The 24,282-nt window shown below is 39.8% G+C and overlaps 1 protein-coding gene across 1 annotated transcript; it reads right to left on the bottom strand.

The window, feature by feature from the left end:
* Positions 1 to 782: 782 nt before the first annotated feature.
* LOC140734871 (caveolin-1-like) lies at positions 783 to 24,082 on the bottom strand. The gene is made up of 2 exons (XM_073059507.1): positions 23,787 to 24,082; positions 783 to 2,701 (listed from the first exon to the last, which is right to left on the bottom strand). The coding sequence occupies exons 1-2, from the start codon at positions 23,889 to 23,891 to the stop codon at positions 2,360 to 2,362; spliced, it is 447 nt and encodes a 148-aa protein (XP_072915608.1). The 5' UTR covers positions 23,892 to 24,082; the 3' UTR covers positions 783 to 2,359.
* Positions 24,083 to 24,282: the final 200 nt, after the last annotated feature.

The following is a 24,282-nucleotide window of genomic DNA, read 5'->3' as shown; positions in this document are numbered from 1 at the left end:
TATTTCTGACAAAGGGCATTTCTTAGCACATTCTTAAAATCCACATCATGTCTATTTTTAACTATTAGAAAATATTCATTTATTGAGTTGTAATATGGAACAGGACCTACTGGCCTTTTGAGATGAGCCGTCCAATAAACCCCAATCTAACCACAACCTAATCAAGGGACAATTTACAGTGACCAATTCACCTACCAACTGTGGGATGAAACCGGAGCACCCCAGCGGAAACCCAAGCGGTCACGGGGAGCACAAACATAACTCCTTACAGGCAGTGGCGGGAATTGAACCTGGGTTGCTGTTATTGTAAAGCGTTGTGCTAACCACTACGCTATCATGCTGCCCTATTCCACAGCTATCTAACATTTATTGCTGAGAGGATGAGGACCTGGGAGAACTGAGCATTAGGGAAACTGTATTGATTAAGGACGATGTAATTTTTTGATTTGAATAATTGTGCTATAGAAAATGTAAGTGCTCTTATTGCAGATGAGGTACTATATTATATATCTATATTGCTATATACTGCAAAAAGCATTGAGCTAATGTTAGTATGAAGACTCCAGCCATTAACCCCAAGTGTTATGTTCAAATGATCTCTTCCTGGTTATGAATTAAATTATACCTTCAGTGAATCTCAGCATAGTATATGGTGACATATTGCATGTACTTTGATAATAAATTTACTTTCAAATTTGAAATTTGTTCCCTTTATACTAGAGGAAGCGTCATTATTAAGGTGAAGATTACATTTCAGGATGTAACTCAAACTCATTGGCAACTTGTATAAACATTTGATTCTTTATTTTTTTCAAATTGTTTCAGCTCTTACATGCTAAAATATCTTGAATGCTTGAACAACTTCTGCAACAGCAAGCTTTAATAACACTTGGAAGAAATTGACCATGGGTTCAAATAATTTGCAATACAGTTCAAAGTGGTAGTAAAAAATAAAAGCTAAATTTTATATACTTTATGGTTAATAAGTGATATGAATGCACCTGTATAAAATAGCTTTTGCAAATATCTAAAAATCTGTTTCATTTCTTGTATTTTGCTGGTGACTTTAATCTATATTTTAACTATATACACAACCCTTAAAAAGAATTTTCCATCAGTAATTCTTTAAAACAGCAGTTATAACAATTCCTTTAACCTTCGGTTAGACATGTATAAAGTGACAATAGAAATTGGTATGAAAGAGTATCAAGGCTCTCAGTGTGTTTTAAAGTTTAAAAGAGCTGGAGGATGCAGCACAGAACTAGATGTCCACAGGTGCCTCTGCCCATGACAGTGCTTCAGTAGCATGTTATGGTTCTGGCCTTTGACCTCTGCTGCAATTGTCTAAGCAGGAAAATTCTGGATATTACCTCCCTCTGGGTTGCATATTGTATAAAGCTGATTGATATGTTGCAATGTACAATATAGAAAATCCGAGTTACATTCAGCAATTTAACATGGCTATCTTACAGTGCAGCAAGTATTTTCATTTCACACTATTTCTCAAATGTTGCAAGCACAAAGCACACAGCAACACTGTTTTGCCATTGTCCTCCTGACGTTTTGGTGCATGTTAGAGAGTTTAATACCAGACATGCACAAGGTTCACAAAGTGTTTAAATGCTTACCAAGGAAAATGAACATTGCATAGTTTAGACAGTGGTGGAGAGAAGGAGTCAATCCTCTTGGCACAAGACATAACATACTTCATACACGGTAATTTAGTTTCCTAATATAATGAACTATTTAACCAGCACTTAGATGGGGGTCAGTCATTCCTTCTCCAGACTGACACTCTAAATGCGTAAATCATATTTAAATTTTAATGTTTCTATAAATCCTGATAATTGCAGGAGAGATTAAACCGAGAAATACAATTTATTTGTTGCATAGCAGTTTTAGAAATGGTATGATTATAATTTCACTGCAAAATAGTTCATATTTTTACTTCAAATATTAAGATCCTATGCTCAGTGTTTAATCCTTTATCCTTACTGTCTTAGTAAGTACAGTACTGTGAATCAGCCTCTGGTTTCATGGGAAACAGCACAATGAAATAGCGGGAGGGCTAATTGCTGAAGAAAGGCAATGACTCATTTTGTTTACAAAACCTGTCAAATGGTGTTTGGCAGTAAAGGAATGTAGTTGTTAAGCTTAGATCAGTGTTAAAATGCAGTACCATAAAAGGGTAACAGAACATGCCAGGGATAGTAATGAAAGAGCATGCAAACATATTTTTTCCTATATCAGTGCTATTAGAAAAGGCACCAACATGTTTCTGTGATAAAGAAACAGAGCTTCCATTTGATAGGAAGCGATGTGATCAATTGACCAATTATTTCTTTCAATATTTTCCCATTTACACTTCCTTCTGTAATGATATCCGAATATTGCTGAACAATTTTCCCAGGGTTTCATAGAAAGGGTCACAGCAGGTGTGAATGCAGATTGAATAGACCCTGCTGATGCACTGGATCTCAATCATGTAGCTCTTAATGCAGGGCACCACTGCCCAAATGTGGATGAACGATAAGATGGCAAAGTAAATTCCCCATACAATTGACAATGGTATGCCAAAGAGCCCTGTGAGAATCTGGTAACAGCAATACTTAGTCATTGTGAAGACGGTAAAGCTGGCCTTCCAAATTCCATCGAAGCTGTGAATTCCCTCAGGTTCGGCGATCACCTCTTCAAAATCCACCTATGTCAGGGGAAATACAAACCCAATATGATTAACTTTAGTAATAAACTCTATTTGCTTTAAAAATCAAAATGTTTTGGGCAGGCATGATGCTGAACAACTTTATCTGCCGTCTCTATGAAATCTCAATATGCTGTATTCACCAACACATCAGGTCTCATTTTCCTCATGCAGGTGGAACAGCAAGCCAATGTTACTCAGCACACTTGGTTGCAATAACCCCACTCTCCTCCTGTTGTCTTGCTCTTCCCCATTGCATTGTATGTTGGCTTCCTCTATTCATCTGACTTCCGTTGAAAGTTCTAAAGTTTTTTTTACCCTTTAATATCCAATCTTTTTGCTCTGCAATTCCAAATCTAATTTAATATCCAATCTTTTTGCTCTGCAATTCCAAACTGCTATATCTGTGCTTATTTGCAAAACGGCCTATTTCTTTTGGTTATGCTTTTAGCCCTGGGCTTCATTCCATCAAAAATGAATTGTGAATTCATTGCATTGAGCATCTCTGCAACCACAGACAAAGGAGTTATTTTATCCTCATGACACCCTCTCCTAGCCAAAACAGGGTAAAGGAACTGGTTCAGTAATTGTAAATTACTGAAAATATGGAAACTGTAGAAGTAGCTTGACATAAATGCTCACATCATCCAAAGTGCAATGTCAGTTCTGCTGCCAAATTCACCAGATATATTCTATCAGCATTGATAATTGTATTGAGGGAGGATGTAAAACACCATGCAAGTGTTGTTATTTCTATATTTAAAAAATAATACTTGGCAGCTGTGCATTTTAGAGATTGGTAATGAAATATAATATTTCCAACTGAAACAACACCACATGAACCATGCCCATTATTTTCCAGTAAGTAGTCAAAAGTGAGAATGATTTCAGGGTGGTACTATATATTTAAAAAATAGACCATTCAAGGAATCTACAAATAAGATATGGTATCCAGTTATCTATTAATTTTGCACAGGGGTGGCAGAAACAACCAGGCAGGTTTTTTTCCAAGATAATGCCTGTACCCTTTTTTTTGAGAACTTATAACACTGCTGCATTTTATTGTTGCAAAGTAACTCTGTGACAAGCTAATGAATTAACACACAACCATAACAAGAAGCCTTGAGGCAGGTAGATATATGTACCCATGCATTCATTAAGCTAATTGATATTCAGATACAGATCTGTACAATGCAAAAATAAAGTCCTGTACTGGAGGAAAATGATGGACTGTCTATGTCAATACTTTCGGTTTTGCACATTTCCACTAATGCTATTGATCTACTCTGGATCTAATCAGACCCCATCAAGATGACAAGATGACACAACCAAGGCTAACAAGGGAATTCAAAACCAACATAAAAGTCAAAGACAGGGCATATAATAGAGCAAATTGTATCTGACCCCAACACCGCCTCTGGCAAAATGTTCCAGTTAGCAACTGCTCTGTCAACAGCAGCCTCCTCAAATCTATTAAAATGTTACAGTCATCAAGGAGGATTTCAATAAGCAGGTATATTGGGGAAATCAGGTTGGTGTGAGATTTCAAGAAGGGGATGCTTACGAGATGGTTTTCTGGAGCAGCTCATGTTGAACCCACTAGGGATCAGCTTTTCTGGATTGGGTGTTGTGCAGTGAAGCAGAATTGATCAGAGAGCTTAAGATAAAAAAAACCCTTCGGGGAAGTGATCATAAGGTGATTGAATTCACTCTGAAATTTGAGAAGGAGAAGCTAAAGTCAGATGTATCAGTATTACAGTGGAGTAGAGGAAATTACAGAGGCATGAAAGATGAGTTAGCCAGAATTGATTGAAGGAGAACACAGGCAGGGACGATGGCAGATCAGCAGTGGTTGGAATTTCTGGAAGCATTTTGGAAGGCATGGGATATATACATTTCAAAGAGGAAGAAATACTCTAAAGCAGTGGTTCCCAACCTTTTTTTGGCCATGCCCCACCTAATCACCTCTAAAATCGTGATGCCCCCTGTGGTGATATATAATTCTTATTATTCAAAAAGTGAACTCCTATTCACCTGGAGGAAGCCTAAAAGACCATTAACTTGGTTTAAACAAGCTTTCAAAGAACATGGCATTCATGAAAGAGAAAAATAAAAGAACCAAAGGACTGTTAAAGTTCTGAGGAAGAAATTACTAAGAAATTGTACAAAAAAGAACATTAAGTGATATTAAAATAATAATAATAATAATAAATAAATAAAACGATGCCGATTCGTTTCTACAGCATACAAAGACAGATACACCGTTTAAAAGAGATGACACAATGTACACACCTTCACACCACCAAGAACCGAAAGCTACTGCAAAAAGCAGCATTGGCGCGACCTCGTACGAGTTTCTTACGCGTTTGGACTTGTTCATTCGTTCCTTCCGACATCAGTCAATTCATTAATTTAATTATGAAAGCCATTTGATGGTTGTAATGATGGTGATACACTATATATACAGTACATACGCAATTACCCATGTACATACACACAAGTATTTTTATGTATGCATACTGTATATACACATATGTATTAACTCGCACACACACTCATACTCACACAGACTTAGCAGAAAAAATTCACTGTTAATAACTCATTCTCGAATTGCCCCCCTTAAAAATCAAATTACCCCCCTGTGGGGTGTACACCCCACGTTGGGAACCACTGCTCTAAAGGCAAGATAATACAACCAAGGCTAACAAGATAAATCAAAACCAACATAAAAGTCAAAGAGAGGGCATATAATAGAGCAAAAATTAGTGGGAAGTTAGAGGATTGGAAAGCTTTTAAATACCAATAGAAGTAACTAAGATGTCATTAAGGTAAAAAATGGAATATGAAAGTAAGCTAGCCATTAATAATAAAGAAGATACCACAAGTTTCCTCAAATATGTGAAGTGTAAAAGAGAGGTGGGAGTGGATATAGGACCGCTGGGAAATGAAGTAGTAAGGGGGACAAGGAAATGGTGGACGAACTGAATAAGTATTTTGTATCATTCTTCACTGTGGAAGTTACTAGCAGTATAGTGGAAGTTCCAGATGTCAAGGGTCATGAACTGTGTAAAGTTACCACTACTAAGGAGAAGGTTCATGGGAAACTGAAAGGTCTGAAGATAGAGAGGTCACCTGGAATAGATGGTTCTGTAATGGTTCCTGAAGACTGGAAAATTGCAAATGTCACTCCACACTTCAAGAAGGGAGAGAGGCAGAAGAAAGAAAATTATAGGCCAGTTAGGCTGACCTCAGTGGTTGGGAAAAAGTTGGAGTCAATTGTTAAGGATGTAGTTTCAGGGTACTTGGAGGCACGTGATAAAATAGTCCGTAGTCAGCATGGTTTCCACAAGGGAAAACCTTACCTGACAAATCAGTTGCAATTCTTTAAAGAAACAACAAGCAGAATAGACAAAGGAGATTTGATTGATGTTGTGCTCTTGGATTTTCAGAAAGCCTTTGACAAGGTGCCACACATGATGCTGCTTAACAAGCTGCAAGTCCATGGTATTACAGGAAAGATTCAAACATGGATAAAGCAGTGGTTGATTGGCAGGAGGCAAAGAGTGGGAATAAAGGGAGCCTTTTCTGTTTGGCTGTTGGTGACTTGTAGTGTTCCACAGGGGTCTGTGTTGGGACTGATTCTTTTTATGGTATATGTCAATGATTTGGATGATGGAATTGCTGGTTTTGTTGCAAAGTTTGCAGATGATATGAAGATAGGTGGAGGGGCAAGTAGTTTTGAGAAATAGAGAGGCTACAGAAAGACAGACAGATTAAGAGAATGGCAAATAAGCTGCAGATGGAATACAATGTCAGGAACTGTATGGTCATGCACTTTGTTAGAAGAAATAAAGGATTGACTATTTTCTAAATGAAAATACAAAAATTTGAAGCATAAAGTGTTTTGGGATTCCTTGCACAAGTTTCCATAAAGGGTAATTTGCAAGTTGAGTCTGTGGTGAGGAAGGCAAATGCAATGTTAACATTCATTTCAAGAGGACTAGAATATAAAAGCTAGGATGTAATGTTGAGACTTTATAAAGCACCAATGAGACCTTATTTGGACAATTGTGAGCAGTTTTGGGCCCCTTATTTAGAAAAGTTCTACTGAAACTGGAGATAGTTCAATGGAGGTTCATAAAAATGATTGCAGGATTAAATGGGTTTTCATATGAAGAGAGTTTGATGGCTGTGGGCCTGCACTCACTGGAATTCAGAAGAATGAGGGGTGACCTAATTAAAACCTATTGAATGGTGAAAGGACTTGATAGAGTGGATGTAGAGAGGATGTTTCCTATGGTGGGAGAATCTATGGTCAGAGGACACTGCCTCAAAATAGAGAGGTGTCCATTTAGAACAGGAATGAGCAGGAAGTTCTTTAGCCAGAGAGTAGTGAATCTGTGGAATTAATTGCCACAGGCAGCTGTGGAGACCAGGTCTTTATGAATATTTAAGGCAGAGGTTGATAGATTCTTGATTAGTCAGTATATTCTATGTGTCCATTAACTTACCATCTGATGTACATCCTGCTATACACAACTTCAAAGTCATCCACTAATGTGAGTCATATCATCTATATTCACATCCTATTTGTTATTACACTGTTCATCACAAATAAAATACCCAGATCTGCAGATTTGGCAATCCCTGCAGCATACCACTGGTCATAGACTTCCAATCTGAAAAATACCCTTCCCTCTCTATCCTCTGCCTCCCATTACCAAGGCAATTTTGGATGCAACCAATCAACTCACTTGGTGCCATGTGCCTTAACATTACAGTCCGGCCTAGCTCACGGGATGTTTCACATGCCAAACATGAATGATTGTTGTCAACTTGAAAACTATCTTGATTGGTCTAAAATTTTCTCAGTCCTTTATGAACAGCATTTTGCACTGTGTGCCTTGCATGTAACAGTCAAAAATACACATTTTACTCTACTTTATCTCAAGAATAGAATCAGCTTTATAGTACTACGCAACATTGTGCTCTGTTGTGAGCAGCACTGTCCTGCCTGATGCTATCCACCTGTGCACATAATTACTAACTCAGGGGACTTGGGGCAATTTGGGCAACTTCTCTGCACACAATAACAAAATACAGTTACCTTTGCACTGTACATTTACAATCTTCTACCCACATCTTGTGACAAAGTTAAAATCATGAGTTAAATTACCAGTATGAAATTGTCTGATGTAACTTTGTAGGCTTTGAGCAGAAACTTAAATTTTGCTTTAATGAAATTAGTCGTTGCTGTTTCTAATCTTGTGGTAACCAACGACACGTAATGTTAGGCTGAGAATGTATGATGATAGTGTTAGAGTGGAAAGCAATGTGGTGACATGGGAGACGAATTGCTACACATACGACCTCAATGCATCTCCCAAAGATGTCCCAATGATGCTACAGGCAGGTGGGAGAATTCAAAAGATGGTGCTGCCTTGAACTTGTCCAACTGGCCTGAGATTGTTATTCCCTGTGAAATAAGTCAGGGAGCTGTAGAAATGATGAGCAACTAAACCATGGCATCGAGGTTCAGGGAGCCATTGAAGCTGGGTAGAGATTAAGAGAAATGTAGCTGTAAATGAAGATAGTATAGTCTGGGGAATACACACAATACTCTGTCACAAGGATCAATATTCCTGAACGCTGTGTCGTCTGCCTGGTATCTGGGTTTGGGACGTATCATTTGACCTGCAGAGTAATTCGGAATTGGTGGGTGGGGCAGTGGGGTGAAGATTCAGTTGTCATGGTCCAGCAATGTGAGAAGAACAAGGAATGAGGGTCTGTTGAGGGAATTTGAGCAGCTGGGAACAGAATTAAAATATACAACCAAAAAGGTAAGGCAATTCTCTGGGCCGTTACCTGAGCCACGTATCAATTGGCACAGGGCTAATGAGATTAGAGAGTTAAATGCATGACTCAAAGATTGGGGTGGGGGAAGCGAGTCTGAATTCATGGGACAAAAGCACTAGTATTAGGGAAGGAGGGAGCTGTCCCAATGGGACGGGCTCTACCTGAACCATGCTGAGACCAGGGTCCTGGAAAATTGTATAGCCAGGGCTGTGGATAAGCCTTTAAACAAAATAGTGGTGAGGGGGAGGGAACGGGGTTGTGTTCAAGAGCTTGGAATAGAATGGATAAACTGAAAGGTAAGGAGAGTGCTGGAGAGGTCACCGAAGCCTCTGAAATAAAGGTAATACAAAAAGCTTAGAAAAGGATGAGAATTTAACTTCAGACAACGTGGAAGCAAAATTGAAAACATGAGAGGTGAAAACAGGACTGAAGGTGCTGTATTTGAGAAAAGATCACAGATGGGCGCTTTACATCCAACACTATACATTGTGTTGAAAGGACAGACAGGTGGGCAGAGGGGTGGAGTGGCTTTGTTGGTTAAAAATAAAATAAAATCCATAGAAAGAAGTAAGATTGAATCAGAAGTATAATCCTTGTCATAGAGTTAAGAAACTTCAAGGGTAAAAAGAGCATTATGGGAGTTATATACAAGCCTCCGAACAATAGTCAGGATGTGGGATACAAATTACAATAGGGGATAGAAAATGCATGTAAAAAGGGCAGTTACAATTTCAATATGCAAGTAGATTGGGAAAGTAATTTTGGTGCTGGAAACCAAGTGAAGGAATTTGTCGAATGCCTAGAAGATGGCCTGTTAGCACAGCTTGTGGTTGAGCCCACTAGGCAATTCTAGATTGGATGTTGTGTAATGAATCAGATTTGTTTAGGGAGCTTAAGGCAGAGAAATCCTTAGGAGGTAGTAATCATAATATAATAGGATTCACTCTGCAGCTTGAGAAGGAGAAGTTGAAATAGGATATATCAGTATTACAGTACAGTAAAAGTAACTAGAAGCAAGAGAGAGGAGATGCCAAAATTGAATGAAAGGGGACTCTAGCAGAGATGATGGTAGAACAACAATGGCTGGAGTTTCTGCGAGTAACTTGGAAGACACAGGATTGGTTCACCCCAATGAAGAAGCATTCTAAAGGAGGATGAGGCAACTGTGGCTGACAAGGGAAGCATAAAAGAAAAAGAGAGGGCATAGAATATAGCAAAAATGAGAAGAAATTTAGAGGATTGGGAAGATTCTTCTACAAACCAACAGATGGCAACAAAAAGAATGAATAAGGAAATACAAAGATTAGCTAGACAATAATATAAAAGAGGATACCTAAAGGTATTTTCTATTATAAAAGAGTAAAGGAGAGGCAAGTATAGATATTGGACCACTGGAAATAATGCTGGAGGGTTAATAATGGAGAACAAACAAAGGATGTATGAACTGAATAAGTATCTTACATCAGTCTTCACTGTGGAAGTCACCATCAACATAAAATTTGAGAGAGTTCGGAAGCAGTAATAAGTGTAGTCGCTATTACTAAGGATAAGGTGTGTAGAAGCTGAAAGGTCTGTAGGTAGGTAAATAAATTACCTGGACCAGATGGACAGCACCCCATGGTTCATAAAGAGGTAGCTGAAGAAATTGTGGAGACACTAATAGTCATTGTACAAGAATCCTGATGTAATGAACGGTTCCAGAGGACTGGAAAATTGTGAATGTCACTCCACTCTTTTTAGGTAGTGAGGGAGGCAAAAGGCAATGGAATTATAGGCCTGTTAGCCCAACTTCAATGAGGTCAAAACAGACAGGATAGGCTGAATGGCTTAACTTTGCTCTATGTTTTATGGTGTTATGGGCCTATATAAGTGTTCACATTATCTGACATTCTGAGGTCTATTGTTACTGATACATTCTACAGGATTATTACAGTGAGGTCAGATATGAAAACACTAAAATGTAATCATTTCCTTCTTTTTAATACTAATACATGAATCTCAGCATTTTATTGGTTATTAAAGATTTGTACTATTTACAAATTATAACAAAGCAATATTCACCATCCATTATTTTCCAGTAATAGTTAATAGTGCAACTATTTTCTGTATATGGTAGCTTGTAAAGATTTCCATGGTTTAGCTAAAGCAGACAGCAAAGAACTTTCCATCAACAGTGAAACACTAAGAAACATAAAATGTATAAAAATGGAAACACGAGTTGGCTATTTGTGCTTCTAACCTGCTCCATTACTTTAAAAGTTCATGGCCAATTCCTTGATGTCTTCTTTCTTTCTATTTCGTTCTGATGTATATTCAGTGATTTGGCCTCCATAGCTTTCGGTGGTAGAGAATTCCACCACTTCACCAACTTCTGGAGAAAGAAGTTTCTCTTCATCTCAGTGCAAATAGATTCAGATCATTACAGTGTTACGAATGTGCCACAACTCTGAGGGGCCGAAGGGTACAAAGTCGCCCCCTCCTTTGTGAGAATCACAAGATCGCTATTAATCGGGTCTGGGACCCAGGAAATGAGAGAGATACACATCATGGCAATAATGAGAGAGAGCGAGACACCGGATCACAGCCCCGGCAGTTGCCATAGACAACGCAGAATACACAAGGTAGGGGGAATGTCTCCTAACAAAAGCGAGACGGAACCATTGATTGCTGCCATTATCTCTTGGAGACGGAATTGTGTATTGAGTACTGTACTATTCATTGAAGCCCTCAGGGGACGACCAGAGTGGGCTGTTTGAGGGATTGCATCATCCCAACCTGATTGACATCTGAGACCCCGTGAGTAAGGATAAAAGAGGGTCTGGGGAACAACCCCTTTAGACACACCAGGAGAAACGTATGAGACCGGTGGGGGCTTGTGTGTGTGTCCATCCTTGCCTGGATGACAAGTCCTCCACGGAACAGCCTCGCTAAAGGACGAATACGGATCAAGATCGGATAAAGGAAAGCCAGCAAGTTTCTTTTCTCAAAATCTCTCTCTCTCTCCAACAATTGCAAACCCAGCGGTCCCCAAAGGCTGAAGCCTTTGTGAACTGAAACGAACTATATATTTCCATCGGACAATTCATTATCCCCTAGACAACGATAGAGCTTATTTCTTATTGATTATTATTATACCCGCACTTTTAGATTTAGTATTGACGACGTATATTATCTGTATGTTTGCATTGATATTATTTTTGTGTCTTTTTACTAATAAATACTGTTAAAAATAGTATCATCAGACTTCAACGGACGTCCCTATCTTTGCTGGTAAGTCACCCAGTTACGGGGCTCGTAACATAGAGTCAGAATTTTATACTCTTCAGTGAGATGGGTTCTCATTCTTCTGAACTCCAATGAGCCCTGGCTCAGTCAATGCAAAATTACTATAATGTGGGGACTCAGGAATATTTTCAGTTTGATAATTTTTCAGATGCTACTAAAATAAAATCATGGACTAAAAGAAATCCACTCCTGCCACATCTATTTACGGACAGGACATGAGAATTAGTTCCCAAATGGCATTTGATACACGCCTACACTTATGGGGATTTGTATTGGCTGCCTCTTTGGTGACGATATTAAGCTGAAAGGCAGATTGTGATGTCAATCAGAACACAAAACTGATGTTGCTCAGCATACAATGGTTGTGCTGCCACTTCAAAATTTCTTAGCAGCTGAATGCACTTTACAGCAGAAGAACCACCCAACAAAATATTTAAAGGAATCATTAAGTATTGTCAGAGTAACTTCTAATTTGATTCTTAGTTGGCTGTGTCAATGATCCTAAGTGCTTACTGATTATAAAGTTCTTTAGTTTATTAAAGCTTCAGAATACCAGGAAGTTTAATAAAAAACTTGGATTTGGCTTTATTGATTTGACCCAGACATGGATGTAGTAGAAGGCATTCCCCCAGAATATAATGTGACTACACTGACAGCTCGGCAGTGGTTCTACAAGAAGGTCATCACCTGTGCACTTGGTAGTGCACAAGGTAGTCAAATTGGCTGTGTCTCATTGTAAGGTGAGACAGAACAGATTGGCAGTCAGATTGAGTGGATCCTATCTCTTGCTCTGATCCTATGCAAGTACGCAGTGTGTTCTGTCCCTCACCTTTACACCGGACATTATGTTTCATTTAATCTTGACAGAGGGAAGCAGACAGAGATTACAGGGCTTGTTGAGGATATTCCGTTCCCTCTGGTGGCTGAGTGCCATTGAGTACAGGCACGTTACTGCTCATTAATGAACACGAGCCAGCTCCACACAAGCTGAAATTGGTAATGGATTTCACTCCTTTTAAATCCTATAGGAGTGCTTCCTACATGTTGTGCCATGCTGGTCATTGCCTGGTATTCATGAACCCAGCTCTGAAACAGTGCAGCATGCCACCTGCATTTAAGTCACCATGATATGTAAAAGGCTATTTACTGGGAGGTAAGGGCTGTCCAGTGACAATATTACTCACAATCTATGCACATGCATACAGTGAACACCATAATGATAATTAAGCTGTGATGTAGCAGGCCATTGGTTTGCTAAATCAATGAATGCATTGAAACAAAGTCTGAAGCACTGAAAGAGCCCTTTAGTACTTGGTAGCGTAGGTGCCATCCAATAGACCTCCATACCACACAATCTCAATAATCGGGAGCATCGTCTTTGCCACCAACCACATAGTGAACAGCGGCAGACAGGAGGAGGAAGCTAGAACCTCTGCTTCTGGCTGTCCTTCTGACTGCTGTCTCTTATCCGCATGCCATATTTAGCAGTGCGGCTATATTTCATTCGGCGTTTAAGGAGATTTGATATGTCACCAAAGACTCTAGTAAATTTCTACAGATGTACTGTGGAGAGTGTTCTAAACGAGCGCAACATCGTCTGGCATGAAGGGGCCACTGCACGGGATCAGAAAATGTGGCAGAGGGTTGTCAACTTAGACGGCTGCATTATGGGCACTAGCCTCCCCACCATTGAGGATATCCTCAAATGAGTTGCCTCAAAAGAGTGGTATTCTTCATTAAGGAACCTGACCATGCAGGCCATGCCCTCTTCTCATTATTAGCATTGCAGAGGACATACAGGAGCCTGAAGACACACTCGATGTTTTACAATGTTTTAGGAACAACCTCTTCCCCTCTGCCATCAGATTTCTGAATGGAGTGTGTGTGTGTGTGTGTGTGTGTATTTATATAATGTATTGTTTGCTTTTATTATGCATGGCAATGTACTGCTGCCACAAATGACAAATTTCATGACAGACGCCATTGTTATTAAACCTGATTCTGCACAGGGTTAAGTAACTGCAGTAGAAACTGCACACACACACACACACACACACACACACACACACACACACACACACACACACACACACACACACACACACACACACACACACACACACACACACACACACACACACACACACACACACACACACACACACACACTTACTTCTAGTTAATAGGGCACACCAGGACCAGTACATTGTGGCCCATTTAAACAGTTGCCCAATTAGCCAAAGTTTCATGGAAATAGTTAAATAGGTATTAAAAAATAAACCCCCATTTAACTGAGTAAGAAACTAAGTACAGTATTTAAATGAAATACACAACAAATTAGAACACTATCAAAACAGCTACTGTACTATAAAACTGTGTATTAGTTACTAATACATCTGGAATTCATTAATTGTTGATACCTTCAAATTCTTTATAGTTCCTAACTTGAAGTAGTGAAACAATTTCATTTCCACCCACAACCGTTTCTGGCATTCCCAAGTATGAATGCTTGAAATCACAGTGAGCAAAATAGTTCTGAATTGTCTTCCTGTTTGTTATTCATCAACTATCAGTGACACAAATCTTTGCTTTCTGAACACAAGTGACGTTATTTAAAAACAGTTTGCTCTAATGACCACATGACGTGCATGCGATTGACACTAGCTAGAAAGTGTTTGGCATGTGTCTTGACCCAATTATGCAGCATAATGTCCCAGATAAATGAAAGGTATTCTGACTATTTTTTGGATTTGTATTTGTTCTTTAAGAGCTGTCGCAAAAAAGCGGATGCCCAAGTTAACTGGAATCCCCTGTATGTGTGTGTATGTATATTGCACTGTATTGCTGCAGCAAAATAACACATTTCACTACATATTTCAATGATAGTAAACCTGATTCTGATATACCCTGACAAAGGGTCTCGGCCCAAAACGTTGACAGTGCTTCTCCTTATAGATGCTGCCTGGCCTGCTGTGTTCCACCAGCATTTTGTGTGTGTTGTTTGAATTTCCAGCATCTGCAGATTTCCTCGTGTTTGCTCTGATATACCCTTGGTGGTTAACTAACACCAACTGTGATAGTTTATAGAACAGAAGTTTTATTAGTGAGCTTCATGTAACAGGTCTGGTTGTTGTTTGAACACCAGATGGTTAAATTTCTGGAGGATGTAAATTAGGATGGTGGCCACAAGAGCACTGGACTAGCTGGACATGGAGACATGGGCAATATTCTCAGAACAATGGAATAAAGTGATAGGATTATACATCTGAAAGTTGTTTTTGTCTAAATTTGTTTATGACACTGGGAGAGAAAATGTTGCAGCTTGTCAATAGTGAGTGTGTATACCTGCCTTCACTTTGACGCAATTGGGACATCAGGAGTGCCGAGCATTTTACAACACGTGTAGGGCAACAGATAAAGGTGGGATTTGCTATGTTTCTATTGATGGCTGGATTAGCATTAATATGAGCAATGAACTTCCTTGCTGAAAACATAATGGAGGCAATACCCATGACACATGTTTATAATCATTGAAGAGGTATTGTACTTGGTTCCTATTAGATTCAGCTATGCTTTTTCCCTCCATTGCAATGTTACATTACTGAATGTACAGCCTGGCTCCCAATTGCCTTGGACTCCCTGTCTTTGGACCATGAGCTCATGGTAGCATGGTCTCACCACGTTAACACAATGGAAGGATACGTTGGAGTCTGGTGGTACTGTAACTAAAGGTGTTTATTAGTAAACTAAGCAATACAGTATCAATAATGCAAATATACATATAAAACAGGTTAGCAATAATAAAAACAGTAGTGTAGGAATAATAATAAATAATAAGAAACAAGCTCTATAAGTGTTACTACACCTTTCCATTCCTCAATTCCACCCAAATAGCCTCCCCCCCATCCCCCCCCCCCTTTTCCTTTGCTAATTGCAAAGTTTTGAGACAAACTTTAGGCCTTTTACCCTGCCAAATATACCTTGATAGCATCTTGTTCCATGCATTGAATTGATTTTGATTAATCTCTATTGGTAGGGTCTGAAAGAGATATAACAGTCTGGGAAGTATATTCATTTTAATAGACTCAATCCTTGAACTGAGACTGAAAAAAGGAATCAGGTTCCATCTTGCCACATCTTCCTTAATTTTTTTATATAAAGGCTGATAATTGCATTCTGATAATTTTGCCAAATCTTTTGGCAAAATGATGCCCAAATATTTGAAAGACTCTGTGTGCCATGCCCAGGGGTATCGTCTTTCAATTTCTCTTGGTGGGCTATAGTAATATGAAAGTAATTGGGTTTTATCTATATTGATCTTGTATCCTGATAATTGATACAAAGGATTGCATTAATTTAAGTAAAGAGTATGTTGGTTGCCCTAGATAGATCAAAATGTCATCTGCATAACAAGCCAATTTATGCTCTGTCCCTTTAATAGTAATTCCCCTGATATCTTCATTTTGTCTGATGTATTGAGCTAATGGTTCCAGATATAATGCAAAGAGTATTGGTGACCGTGCACAACCCTGCCTCATGCCCCTTTCTAGGGTAAAACAATTTGATAAATATCCATTGATTTTAATCCTAGCAGTAAGATTGTCATATAGTGTCTGTATAGTTTTAATAATTGTGTCTTGGAAACCAAATCTATGTAAATCTCTGTAAAGAAAATTCCAATTAACCGAATCAAATGCTTTTTCAGCATCCACACTTATCACTATTGCTTCGATTTTATTTTTTTGTATATGATCCATAATGTGAAGTGTCCTTTGTATATTGTCTTGAGTCTGGCGTTGTCATATAAAACCTGTCTGATCATTACGTATCAGTATGGGTAGAAACTCCTCTAGTCATTTAGCCATGATGGAGGTAAATAACCCATAATCTACATTAAGAACGGATATTGGTCTAAATGACCAGCATTCCATTTTATCCTTGCCTTCTTTCGGTATAGCTGAGATTATCGCTTCCTTCCAACTGGGTGGCATTTGTGCCTTTTTTAGAGCCAGTTCAGTGTGGGGAGTAAAACAGGAATTAACTCATTTTTAAATTCTTTGTACCACTCTGCTGTATACCCATCTGATCCTGGTGACTTGCTTAATTTAAGCCTACTAATTGTAGCTTTTAATTCAACTTCAGTTATGTCAGCAGTCATCGTTCTATTTTGTTCTTCGCTTAAAGTGGGTAACTCTAGAGAATTCAAGAAGGTGTCAATTTGGGTTATGATTCCCCCTGGAACTTTGGAATATAGAGTTTTGTAAAACACTTCAAAAAATTCTTGAATTTCACTTAGCTTATTTTTTATCATTTTTGTTCTTGGGTCCCTAATTCTACGAATTGTATTTTCTGCTATCTTTTTTTTCAGTTTCTACGCCAGTATTTTCATAGATTTCAATTCACTTTCATAATGTCTCTGTTTCAGAAACATTAAGTTTTTCCTGATTTCTTGTGTAGCCAAATAATTTATTTCATTCCTAATTCTTTTAATTTCCCCTAATGTATCCTGTGCCAAATTCAATTTGAGTTTTTTCGCTAGTTCCTTCAGCCTATTTTGTAATTCCTCTAATGTTTTATTCCTTATTTTTTTCTTATATGAAGATTACACTATAATTTTCCCTCTTAAGACTGCCTTCAGAGTATCCCATAAAATGGGAGGTGAAACCTCTCCATTATCATTAAATTCTAAGTAGAGACCAATTTCTTTTTTAATTTGTTCCTTAAAGTACGGATCATTGAATATACTTGAATTTAGTTTCCAAATAGTATTCTTTGGTTGTAGGTCAAAATCAACAGATAAATATATACGTGCATGGTCACTTACATCTATTATCCCAATTCCACAGGTGTTTATTTCGTCTTTGTCTTTTCCAAATGTTATAAAATAGTCTATTCTTGTATATACAGAATGTGGAGCAGAATAATGAGTGTAATCTCTTCTGTCAGGGAAAAGGTCCCTCCATATATCAATTAAACCAACATCCTCAAAAAGTGTATTAACTTTCTTATGTAAAGATTTTGTTTCATAGGTTTTTCTATTGGAAGAGTCTAAGTTTGGTTGTAATTGTAAATTTAAGTCTCCCCCACATATCAGGAGACCTTCTGTTTCCGTTCCCATAATATCAGTAATTTTCTGAAAGAAACCAATATCACTTCCCAGGGGTGCGTATATATTCAATAGAGTAACTGAATTGCCGTCTATATTCCCCCTTACCAGAATATATCTGCCCTCTTTATCTCCCATTTCAAATACTTTTTCAAAATTTAGCTTACTTGAGAAGAGGGACGCCTCACATCTTAATAAGCTGGTAAGGAAGGCGGGCTCTGTCGTGGGCAAAGTACTGGAGAGTTTAACATCGGTAGCTGAGCGAAGGGCGCTGAGTAGGCTACGGTCAATTATGGAAAACTCTGAACATCCTCTACATAGCACCATCCAGAGACAGAGAAGCAGTTTCAGCGACAGGTTACTATCGATGCAATGCTCCTCAGACAGGATGAAAAGGTCAATACTCCCCAATGCCATTAGGCTTTACAATTCAACCGCCAGGACTTAAGAACTTTTTAAAAGCTATTATTAATGCTTTTTGAGATAGTGATTTAGATGCATATCATATTTTTTACTGAGTTAAGTATTGTATGTAATTAGTTTTGCTACAACAAGTGTATGGGACATTGGAAAAAAAGTTGAATTTCCCCATGGGGATGAATAAAGTATCTATCTATCTATCTATCTATCTATCTATCTATCTATCTATCTATCTATCTATCTATAAGAATAGCAACTCCTCTCCTATGTCCTGATTTATATGAGGAGAAAAACAAATTAGTGAAGCCCATTCTCTTTAGTTTTTTATGCTCATTATCACTTAAATGAGTTTCCTGTAAATATACTACATGAGCTTGTTCATTTTTCATTTTGGATAAAAATCTCTTATGTTTGATTGGATTTAATAGCTCATTTACATGAAAAGAAATGGATTATACCTTGTCCTTAGCCATCTGCATTTATCTGTCAATGTATCATTGAAATTAGAATAAAACTTAATCGATCTACTCCCTGAACAAATCAGAACCACGAAACTCAAATAATAACAAAAATGGCAACGAACGTGTGATTCCAAGGCTGAGGTCAATAGTAGATGACCCTGCGTTGAGCTAGAGGAAATGTCTAGCTGTAGGGGATAACCCCTCCTACTTGTGAGTTGATGTCTGTAGTCGCCTCTTCCATTGTCCGGTACAACTGCATCCGATTGTCATAAAACACTTGAAGTTTAGCAGGGTACGGAGTTTGAAATCTAATCTTATTTTGCTTTAGTACTCGCTTTACTTCAGAGTATTCTTTCCGTTTCTGGAGGACCGCGGGGGGGGGGGTAATCTTGATCGAAATATATTAATATATCATCTAAAAACACTCTCTTCTTACCCCAGACCCTTCGTAGAATCTCCGCCTTGGTGCTGTACCGAAGGAATTTAATTATTATTCAGCGTGGCTTTCTATCCTGGGTAGGTTTTGGGACTAACGCACGGTGGGCTCTTTTGACTTCCAGCTTCATAGCCGGGGGAAGATCCAGCGCGTCCCGCAGTGACTTTCCCACAAACTCCGTCATAGGCGAGCGCTCCGCTCCTTCGGGAACGTTGTGGATTCTGATAATTTCCCGCCGTGATCTTCCTTCCTGGTCAAGCAGTTTACCTTCTTGGTGATGTATTATTTTTATTGTCTTACTCAGTATCTGTTCCACGTTTTGAACGCGATCTTCCACCTTCTCAATTCGAGTCTCTGCCACCGCTATTATAATCAAATATTACATTTGATGGGTTAATGGGGCTTAATAACGTGTTTTTCTGGAGGAGCTAGTGACTTAAGCTGCCATTCTCGACGATGACATCACCGGGAAAACCCCCTTCCCTCTCCTGACAGACACCCAAATACCCGTCTCCTGACTCCTATCTCCCGGTAACCCCTGTTTATTTCTGCCTCTGCCTCCCGAATGATCCGAAGTTCATCCAACTTCCAGCTCCAGTCCCCTAACACGGTTTGTCAGGAGCTGCAGCTGGATGCACCTTTTGAAGGTGTAGTCATCAGGGACAGCTGTGCTCGCCCTGACTTCCCACACACTGCAAACGGGAGCACTCAACTGCCCCAACTGCTGCCTCCATTACCTACCCCTAAGCTAATTAAATTCATTAAAGGAGCTTACCCGGCCTTACCTCACCTGGAGTGAAGCTCGTCCTCGGCCTCTGCTCGCTTTTTAAATTGCCCCGTTGATCTCAGAGGCCGACTTTCACGCGCTAGCGCAGTCGTGCCCCGTTCAACCTCGCCTCTGCCTGTTCTTGTCGAGGCGTGTTGAGCCAAAGCCGTCCCACTCTGCCTCGATCCACTACGATGTTGGCCGCTGTAGATGGCGGTTTTTCTTTTAAACTTTTGGCACCTTACGTCTCACGCCTGCGCAGTTTAGCCTCTTTGCCCCGATCAGTTAAAAAAAACTTCTCTCCGAGCTTCCTTTACCTCTTCCCTCTCCGCCTCTTGCTTCGATTTAAAAAGCCACCTGCTGAAATGCCATATAATTCACAGGGTGGGGGAGGAAACAATAAATCTATTCATTCTGGAGGATTATCGCTCAGATAGACTCTCTGTGCTCTCTTTTGTGATGGTTACTGCGGAATACAAAACTGCTCAACTAGTGGCAGTTGAATTAAAAATTAAATCCAAGCCAAACAGATCAGGAAGAGAGACAGATGTGTTTGATCACCAGTTGGTGGTAGTCCACGCAGAGATAGGTGGCAGTGCACAAGAAAGTGAAAATCCCAAGATCCCAATTCGCTTTAAATTGAACCACGTCATGAAAGAACATATCGCTTAATTGTTGCGATGTTAAGATTGCAAATAAACAAATAAAAACAGGCTCAACTGCATTTTTGAAGCTTTGTAAGAGCTATTTAGCAGTGCATTCAGAAAAAACAATTACCACTGTTACAATATCAATAAGTGTAGATCCAGCATGAATAGAACACCATTACTTTTACTTCCGTGAACTATTTTACAAGATCCATATTTGCAAATAATTTTAAATATGAATTTGCATTTCTTCTTAAAAGTAACTTGATTACTTGGCTCTTTGACCATTTTCAAATGGCAACCCTTTCAACTGCTCCAGTTTATGATCTTTAAAATGATTTCACCAATGGCTGACAACATAAAAGCCATTTCTTTCATCTATGAAAAGTAGAGGAGTTATCAGTGGGACCTATAAATGAGAGCTGTACTTGTAACAGCAAAGAGATTGAGAATTAAAATGTACAGATGTAAAAACAGATACTGTACATTTCCATTTTAAGAACATAACACTTTGATAACCATTTATTGTAATCCGTAAAACTGAAGATGCATTTTATAGACTTGGTGAAATTCACTTGTTCACCACTTCAATGCACAGAGAAAATATTATGCAATATGCAATGGTGTATTACCAATGCAAATTGTCCTGTGATGGTTAATTTAAAAGTTTTTTGAATATTTAATTACTAAACCACTATCCTCTGAACTAAGGTGGCACATTTTTCCCTTGCAGGAATCAGATGGCGGAAACGTCAAGTTTGAGGTAGCAGGGAAAAAGAACCATGTCCTTCTCTCTTAGTAACATGCAATAAAGAAAAGTTACTGTCAGCTCTATGATATTGATGTTGTCTTGCACCTGTTCATATTTGAATTACACTTTATGAAGTTTATGCTGCCCCCTTTAAGGCAATAATTGATATTTAATTATTCAAGTGTGCATATGACTGACTGGGAAGTTTGCTGTCTCCAAATTCAATACTTATGAATTTCACAGCATCTATTACTGCTGATTTTTTTTTAAAAATATTGGTTTAAAGGGAATGTTACAGAATATCACAAACAGGAGAAAATCTGCAGATGCTGGAAATCCAAGCAACACGCACAAAATGCTGGAGGAACTGAGCAGGCCAGGCAGCATCTATGGAAAAGAGTAAACAGTCGACATTTCGGGCAGAGACCCTGATAAAAGGTCTCTGCCTGAAATGTCGACTGTACTCCTTTACAATAAACTATCAAATACTTTCTTATTTATGTCAATTATATATGTGGGCAATGTCATAATGGCAAATAAAAAGGATTTATATTCTGTGTTTCTAGGTTGGTCTGAAACAGTTTGCCATGTTTAAAATGACTGATAGTTTTCTGTAAACAAAGTTAGCTCCCCGTGTACTGCATGATAATGCTATTTATGTTAGTTTCCTTTGATAAAAGGCATGTGAATCAGAAAAAAATTCAGGACAGATTCTGTGAAAGTTGATTCTAATGTATCCTGTGATATTAACCTCCTGTTTGTTAGAAGTTTTATGAATAAGGGTGGTAGGTGTACTAAAGTGGACTGGGCAGTTGAACCCTCTGGACACAGGATTGGGAAGAATGGTGTGGAATGGGCAGAGTGGCTCTGACACCAAATAGATGGTGGAGTGGACCAGGCAGTGTGGATTTGTTAGTCAAAGTAGTATTGAACTGGTGGCAGAAGGGGAGCATAGTGGTGTGGGTTTGCTGTTAGTTACCCCATGCATAGGTTGGGGGAAAGGGATGGGCAGAATGGGTGTGGTGCCAGCTGGAAGGAGTATGAGGTTGGGTACAGTGTCCTCACAGCTGGTATTGGCAAGGGCAGAAAAGAGTGGAGTGAATCTGGGACAGGTCCGATATTCAGGGCTTTTGCTAGGCTAGGTGAATTGAGAGTCTTGGGTGGAATGGATGGGGTTGGCTGTGGTATGTTCAGAAGGGTGGACTCAGGTTGGGCTGGGGTTTCTGGGGATGTGTCGAGTGGGTGGGGAATTGGTGGATTCGGCCCTGGTATTTTGGGAAGGATGCGCTGAAGTGGGATAGTTTGCGTAAACTGGGTTGTGACAAGTTGAATGGGGTTGGGCCTGGCTGGGCTTATTTTGATAGCCTACAATAAGGACTGGGTGCAGTCCGTCTGGAGTTCAGGGACATATTCCGGGTGGGGTGAACTGGGGGGGCCCTTGGAGGAGGGCTGGGGGCAAACAGGCTAATTTAGGCAAGACTGAGCGAGCAGGTGGCCAGTGCAGTGGTTCTAGGCTGAAAGGGCGATTCAAGTACGGCGGAGTACGGGTGAGGTTATCAGCTAACTATTTGGCATTGAAACCATGGGCCAGGGTGTGTGGGATTTAAGGTACAGTGATACCAGGATAACTACTCTGGGCAGTGGGAGCAGGGTATCTGGTTTGGATAGCTCGGCGGGGTGCGGTGCTCGGCGGAGTATCTCGGAATGGGGGAAGAGTAAGAGGGTGAGGAGATTGCGATGTATTTCGAACAGTTGAGGCTGGCTGCTAGCATTAAAGCTGCAGAGGGTTCGTGGTATTTGAGTGCGAGGGGGTGATCATCCCGTCTCCCCAACAATGGCTCACCGCATGGACCCTTCAGGACAGCGCGGAGGGCGCGAGGTTTCAGGAGACGACTGCAGACAAGCGCTGGTTCTTGTCGCCCTGGGATCAACGGGTGTTCACGGATGAACTGCCACTCAACTATCTTCATGTTTATTTCTCCTCCACCGTCTGGAACTCTTCGATAAGAATAATCGTCTGGTGACAGCAATTCCCTGACTCTCCCCTCATTAGAGCCGCGGAACCAGCAGTGAAAGAAAAGTACTCTATGCAATTACCGTGTTTACCATAACATCGAGGGCAGTTTGCACTTCCACTGAAAGTGGTCGCCCCGCTGCCTATTTGCAATATGTTCTGTCCTTGCAAAAACCCCAACTTAACGAAACCTCCTGATGAAGGGTTTCGGCCCGAAACGTCGTTACTACCTCCTCCCATAGATGCTGTCTGGCCTACTGAGTTCTGCCGGCATTTTGTGTTTTTATTTATTTCCAGCATCTGCAGATTCACTCGTGTTAACTAAAACCGGCCTGTTCCTCACCTTCACCACATCGTCGTTCAGGTGCTTTGGGTCTCTGTTCTCTAAGTCGATCTCTTTGGTGTGATAATCAAGCACGTACACATTTCTCATCTTCCCATCTTCCATTTTGTTATTATTGCAAATATTGCCGTGATCTCGGATTGGCGACGGATATAAAAGTCCCTGAGAAAGGTGACAACAACTACTTTACGAAAAGCTCGAATCGTTCCTATATAACGCGCCGAAAGTGCCCGCAGTCAGATGCTTAAGAAAAAACTTTTGGATGCCTGAGCTCATTTAAAGGAGAAAGTCACAGCGCACCACACCCCTGTAAAACGCGACTGGCGGTAGCGGCGTCACTGCAGACCAGGCACCAGGGGCCAACACCTATCATCGAGTGATTCCAGCAAACACTTGAACATCCGCCGGGAAATCCCTCAGTGATTCCAGCAACATGGGGAACTCTTCCACCAGAGTCCTCTGTAAACACCTAACATCTGCGTGGGAATCTCCTACC

This window comes from Hemitrygon akajei, chromosome 10, assembly GCF_048418815.1.
Source record: "Hemitrygon akajei chromosome 10, sHemAka1.3, whole genome shotgun sequence".
Lineage (NCBI taxonomy): Eukaryota > Metazoa > Chordata > Chondrichthyes > Myliobatiformes > Dasyatidae > Hemitrygon > Hemitrygon akajei.
Note: the sequence above shows the minus strand (reverse complement) of the source record. Positions and strands in the feature narration are given on the sequence as shown.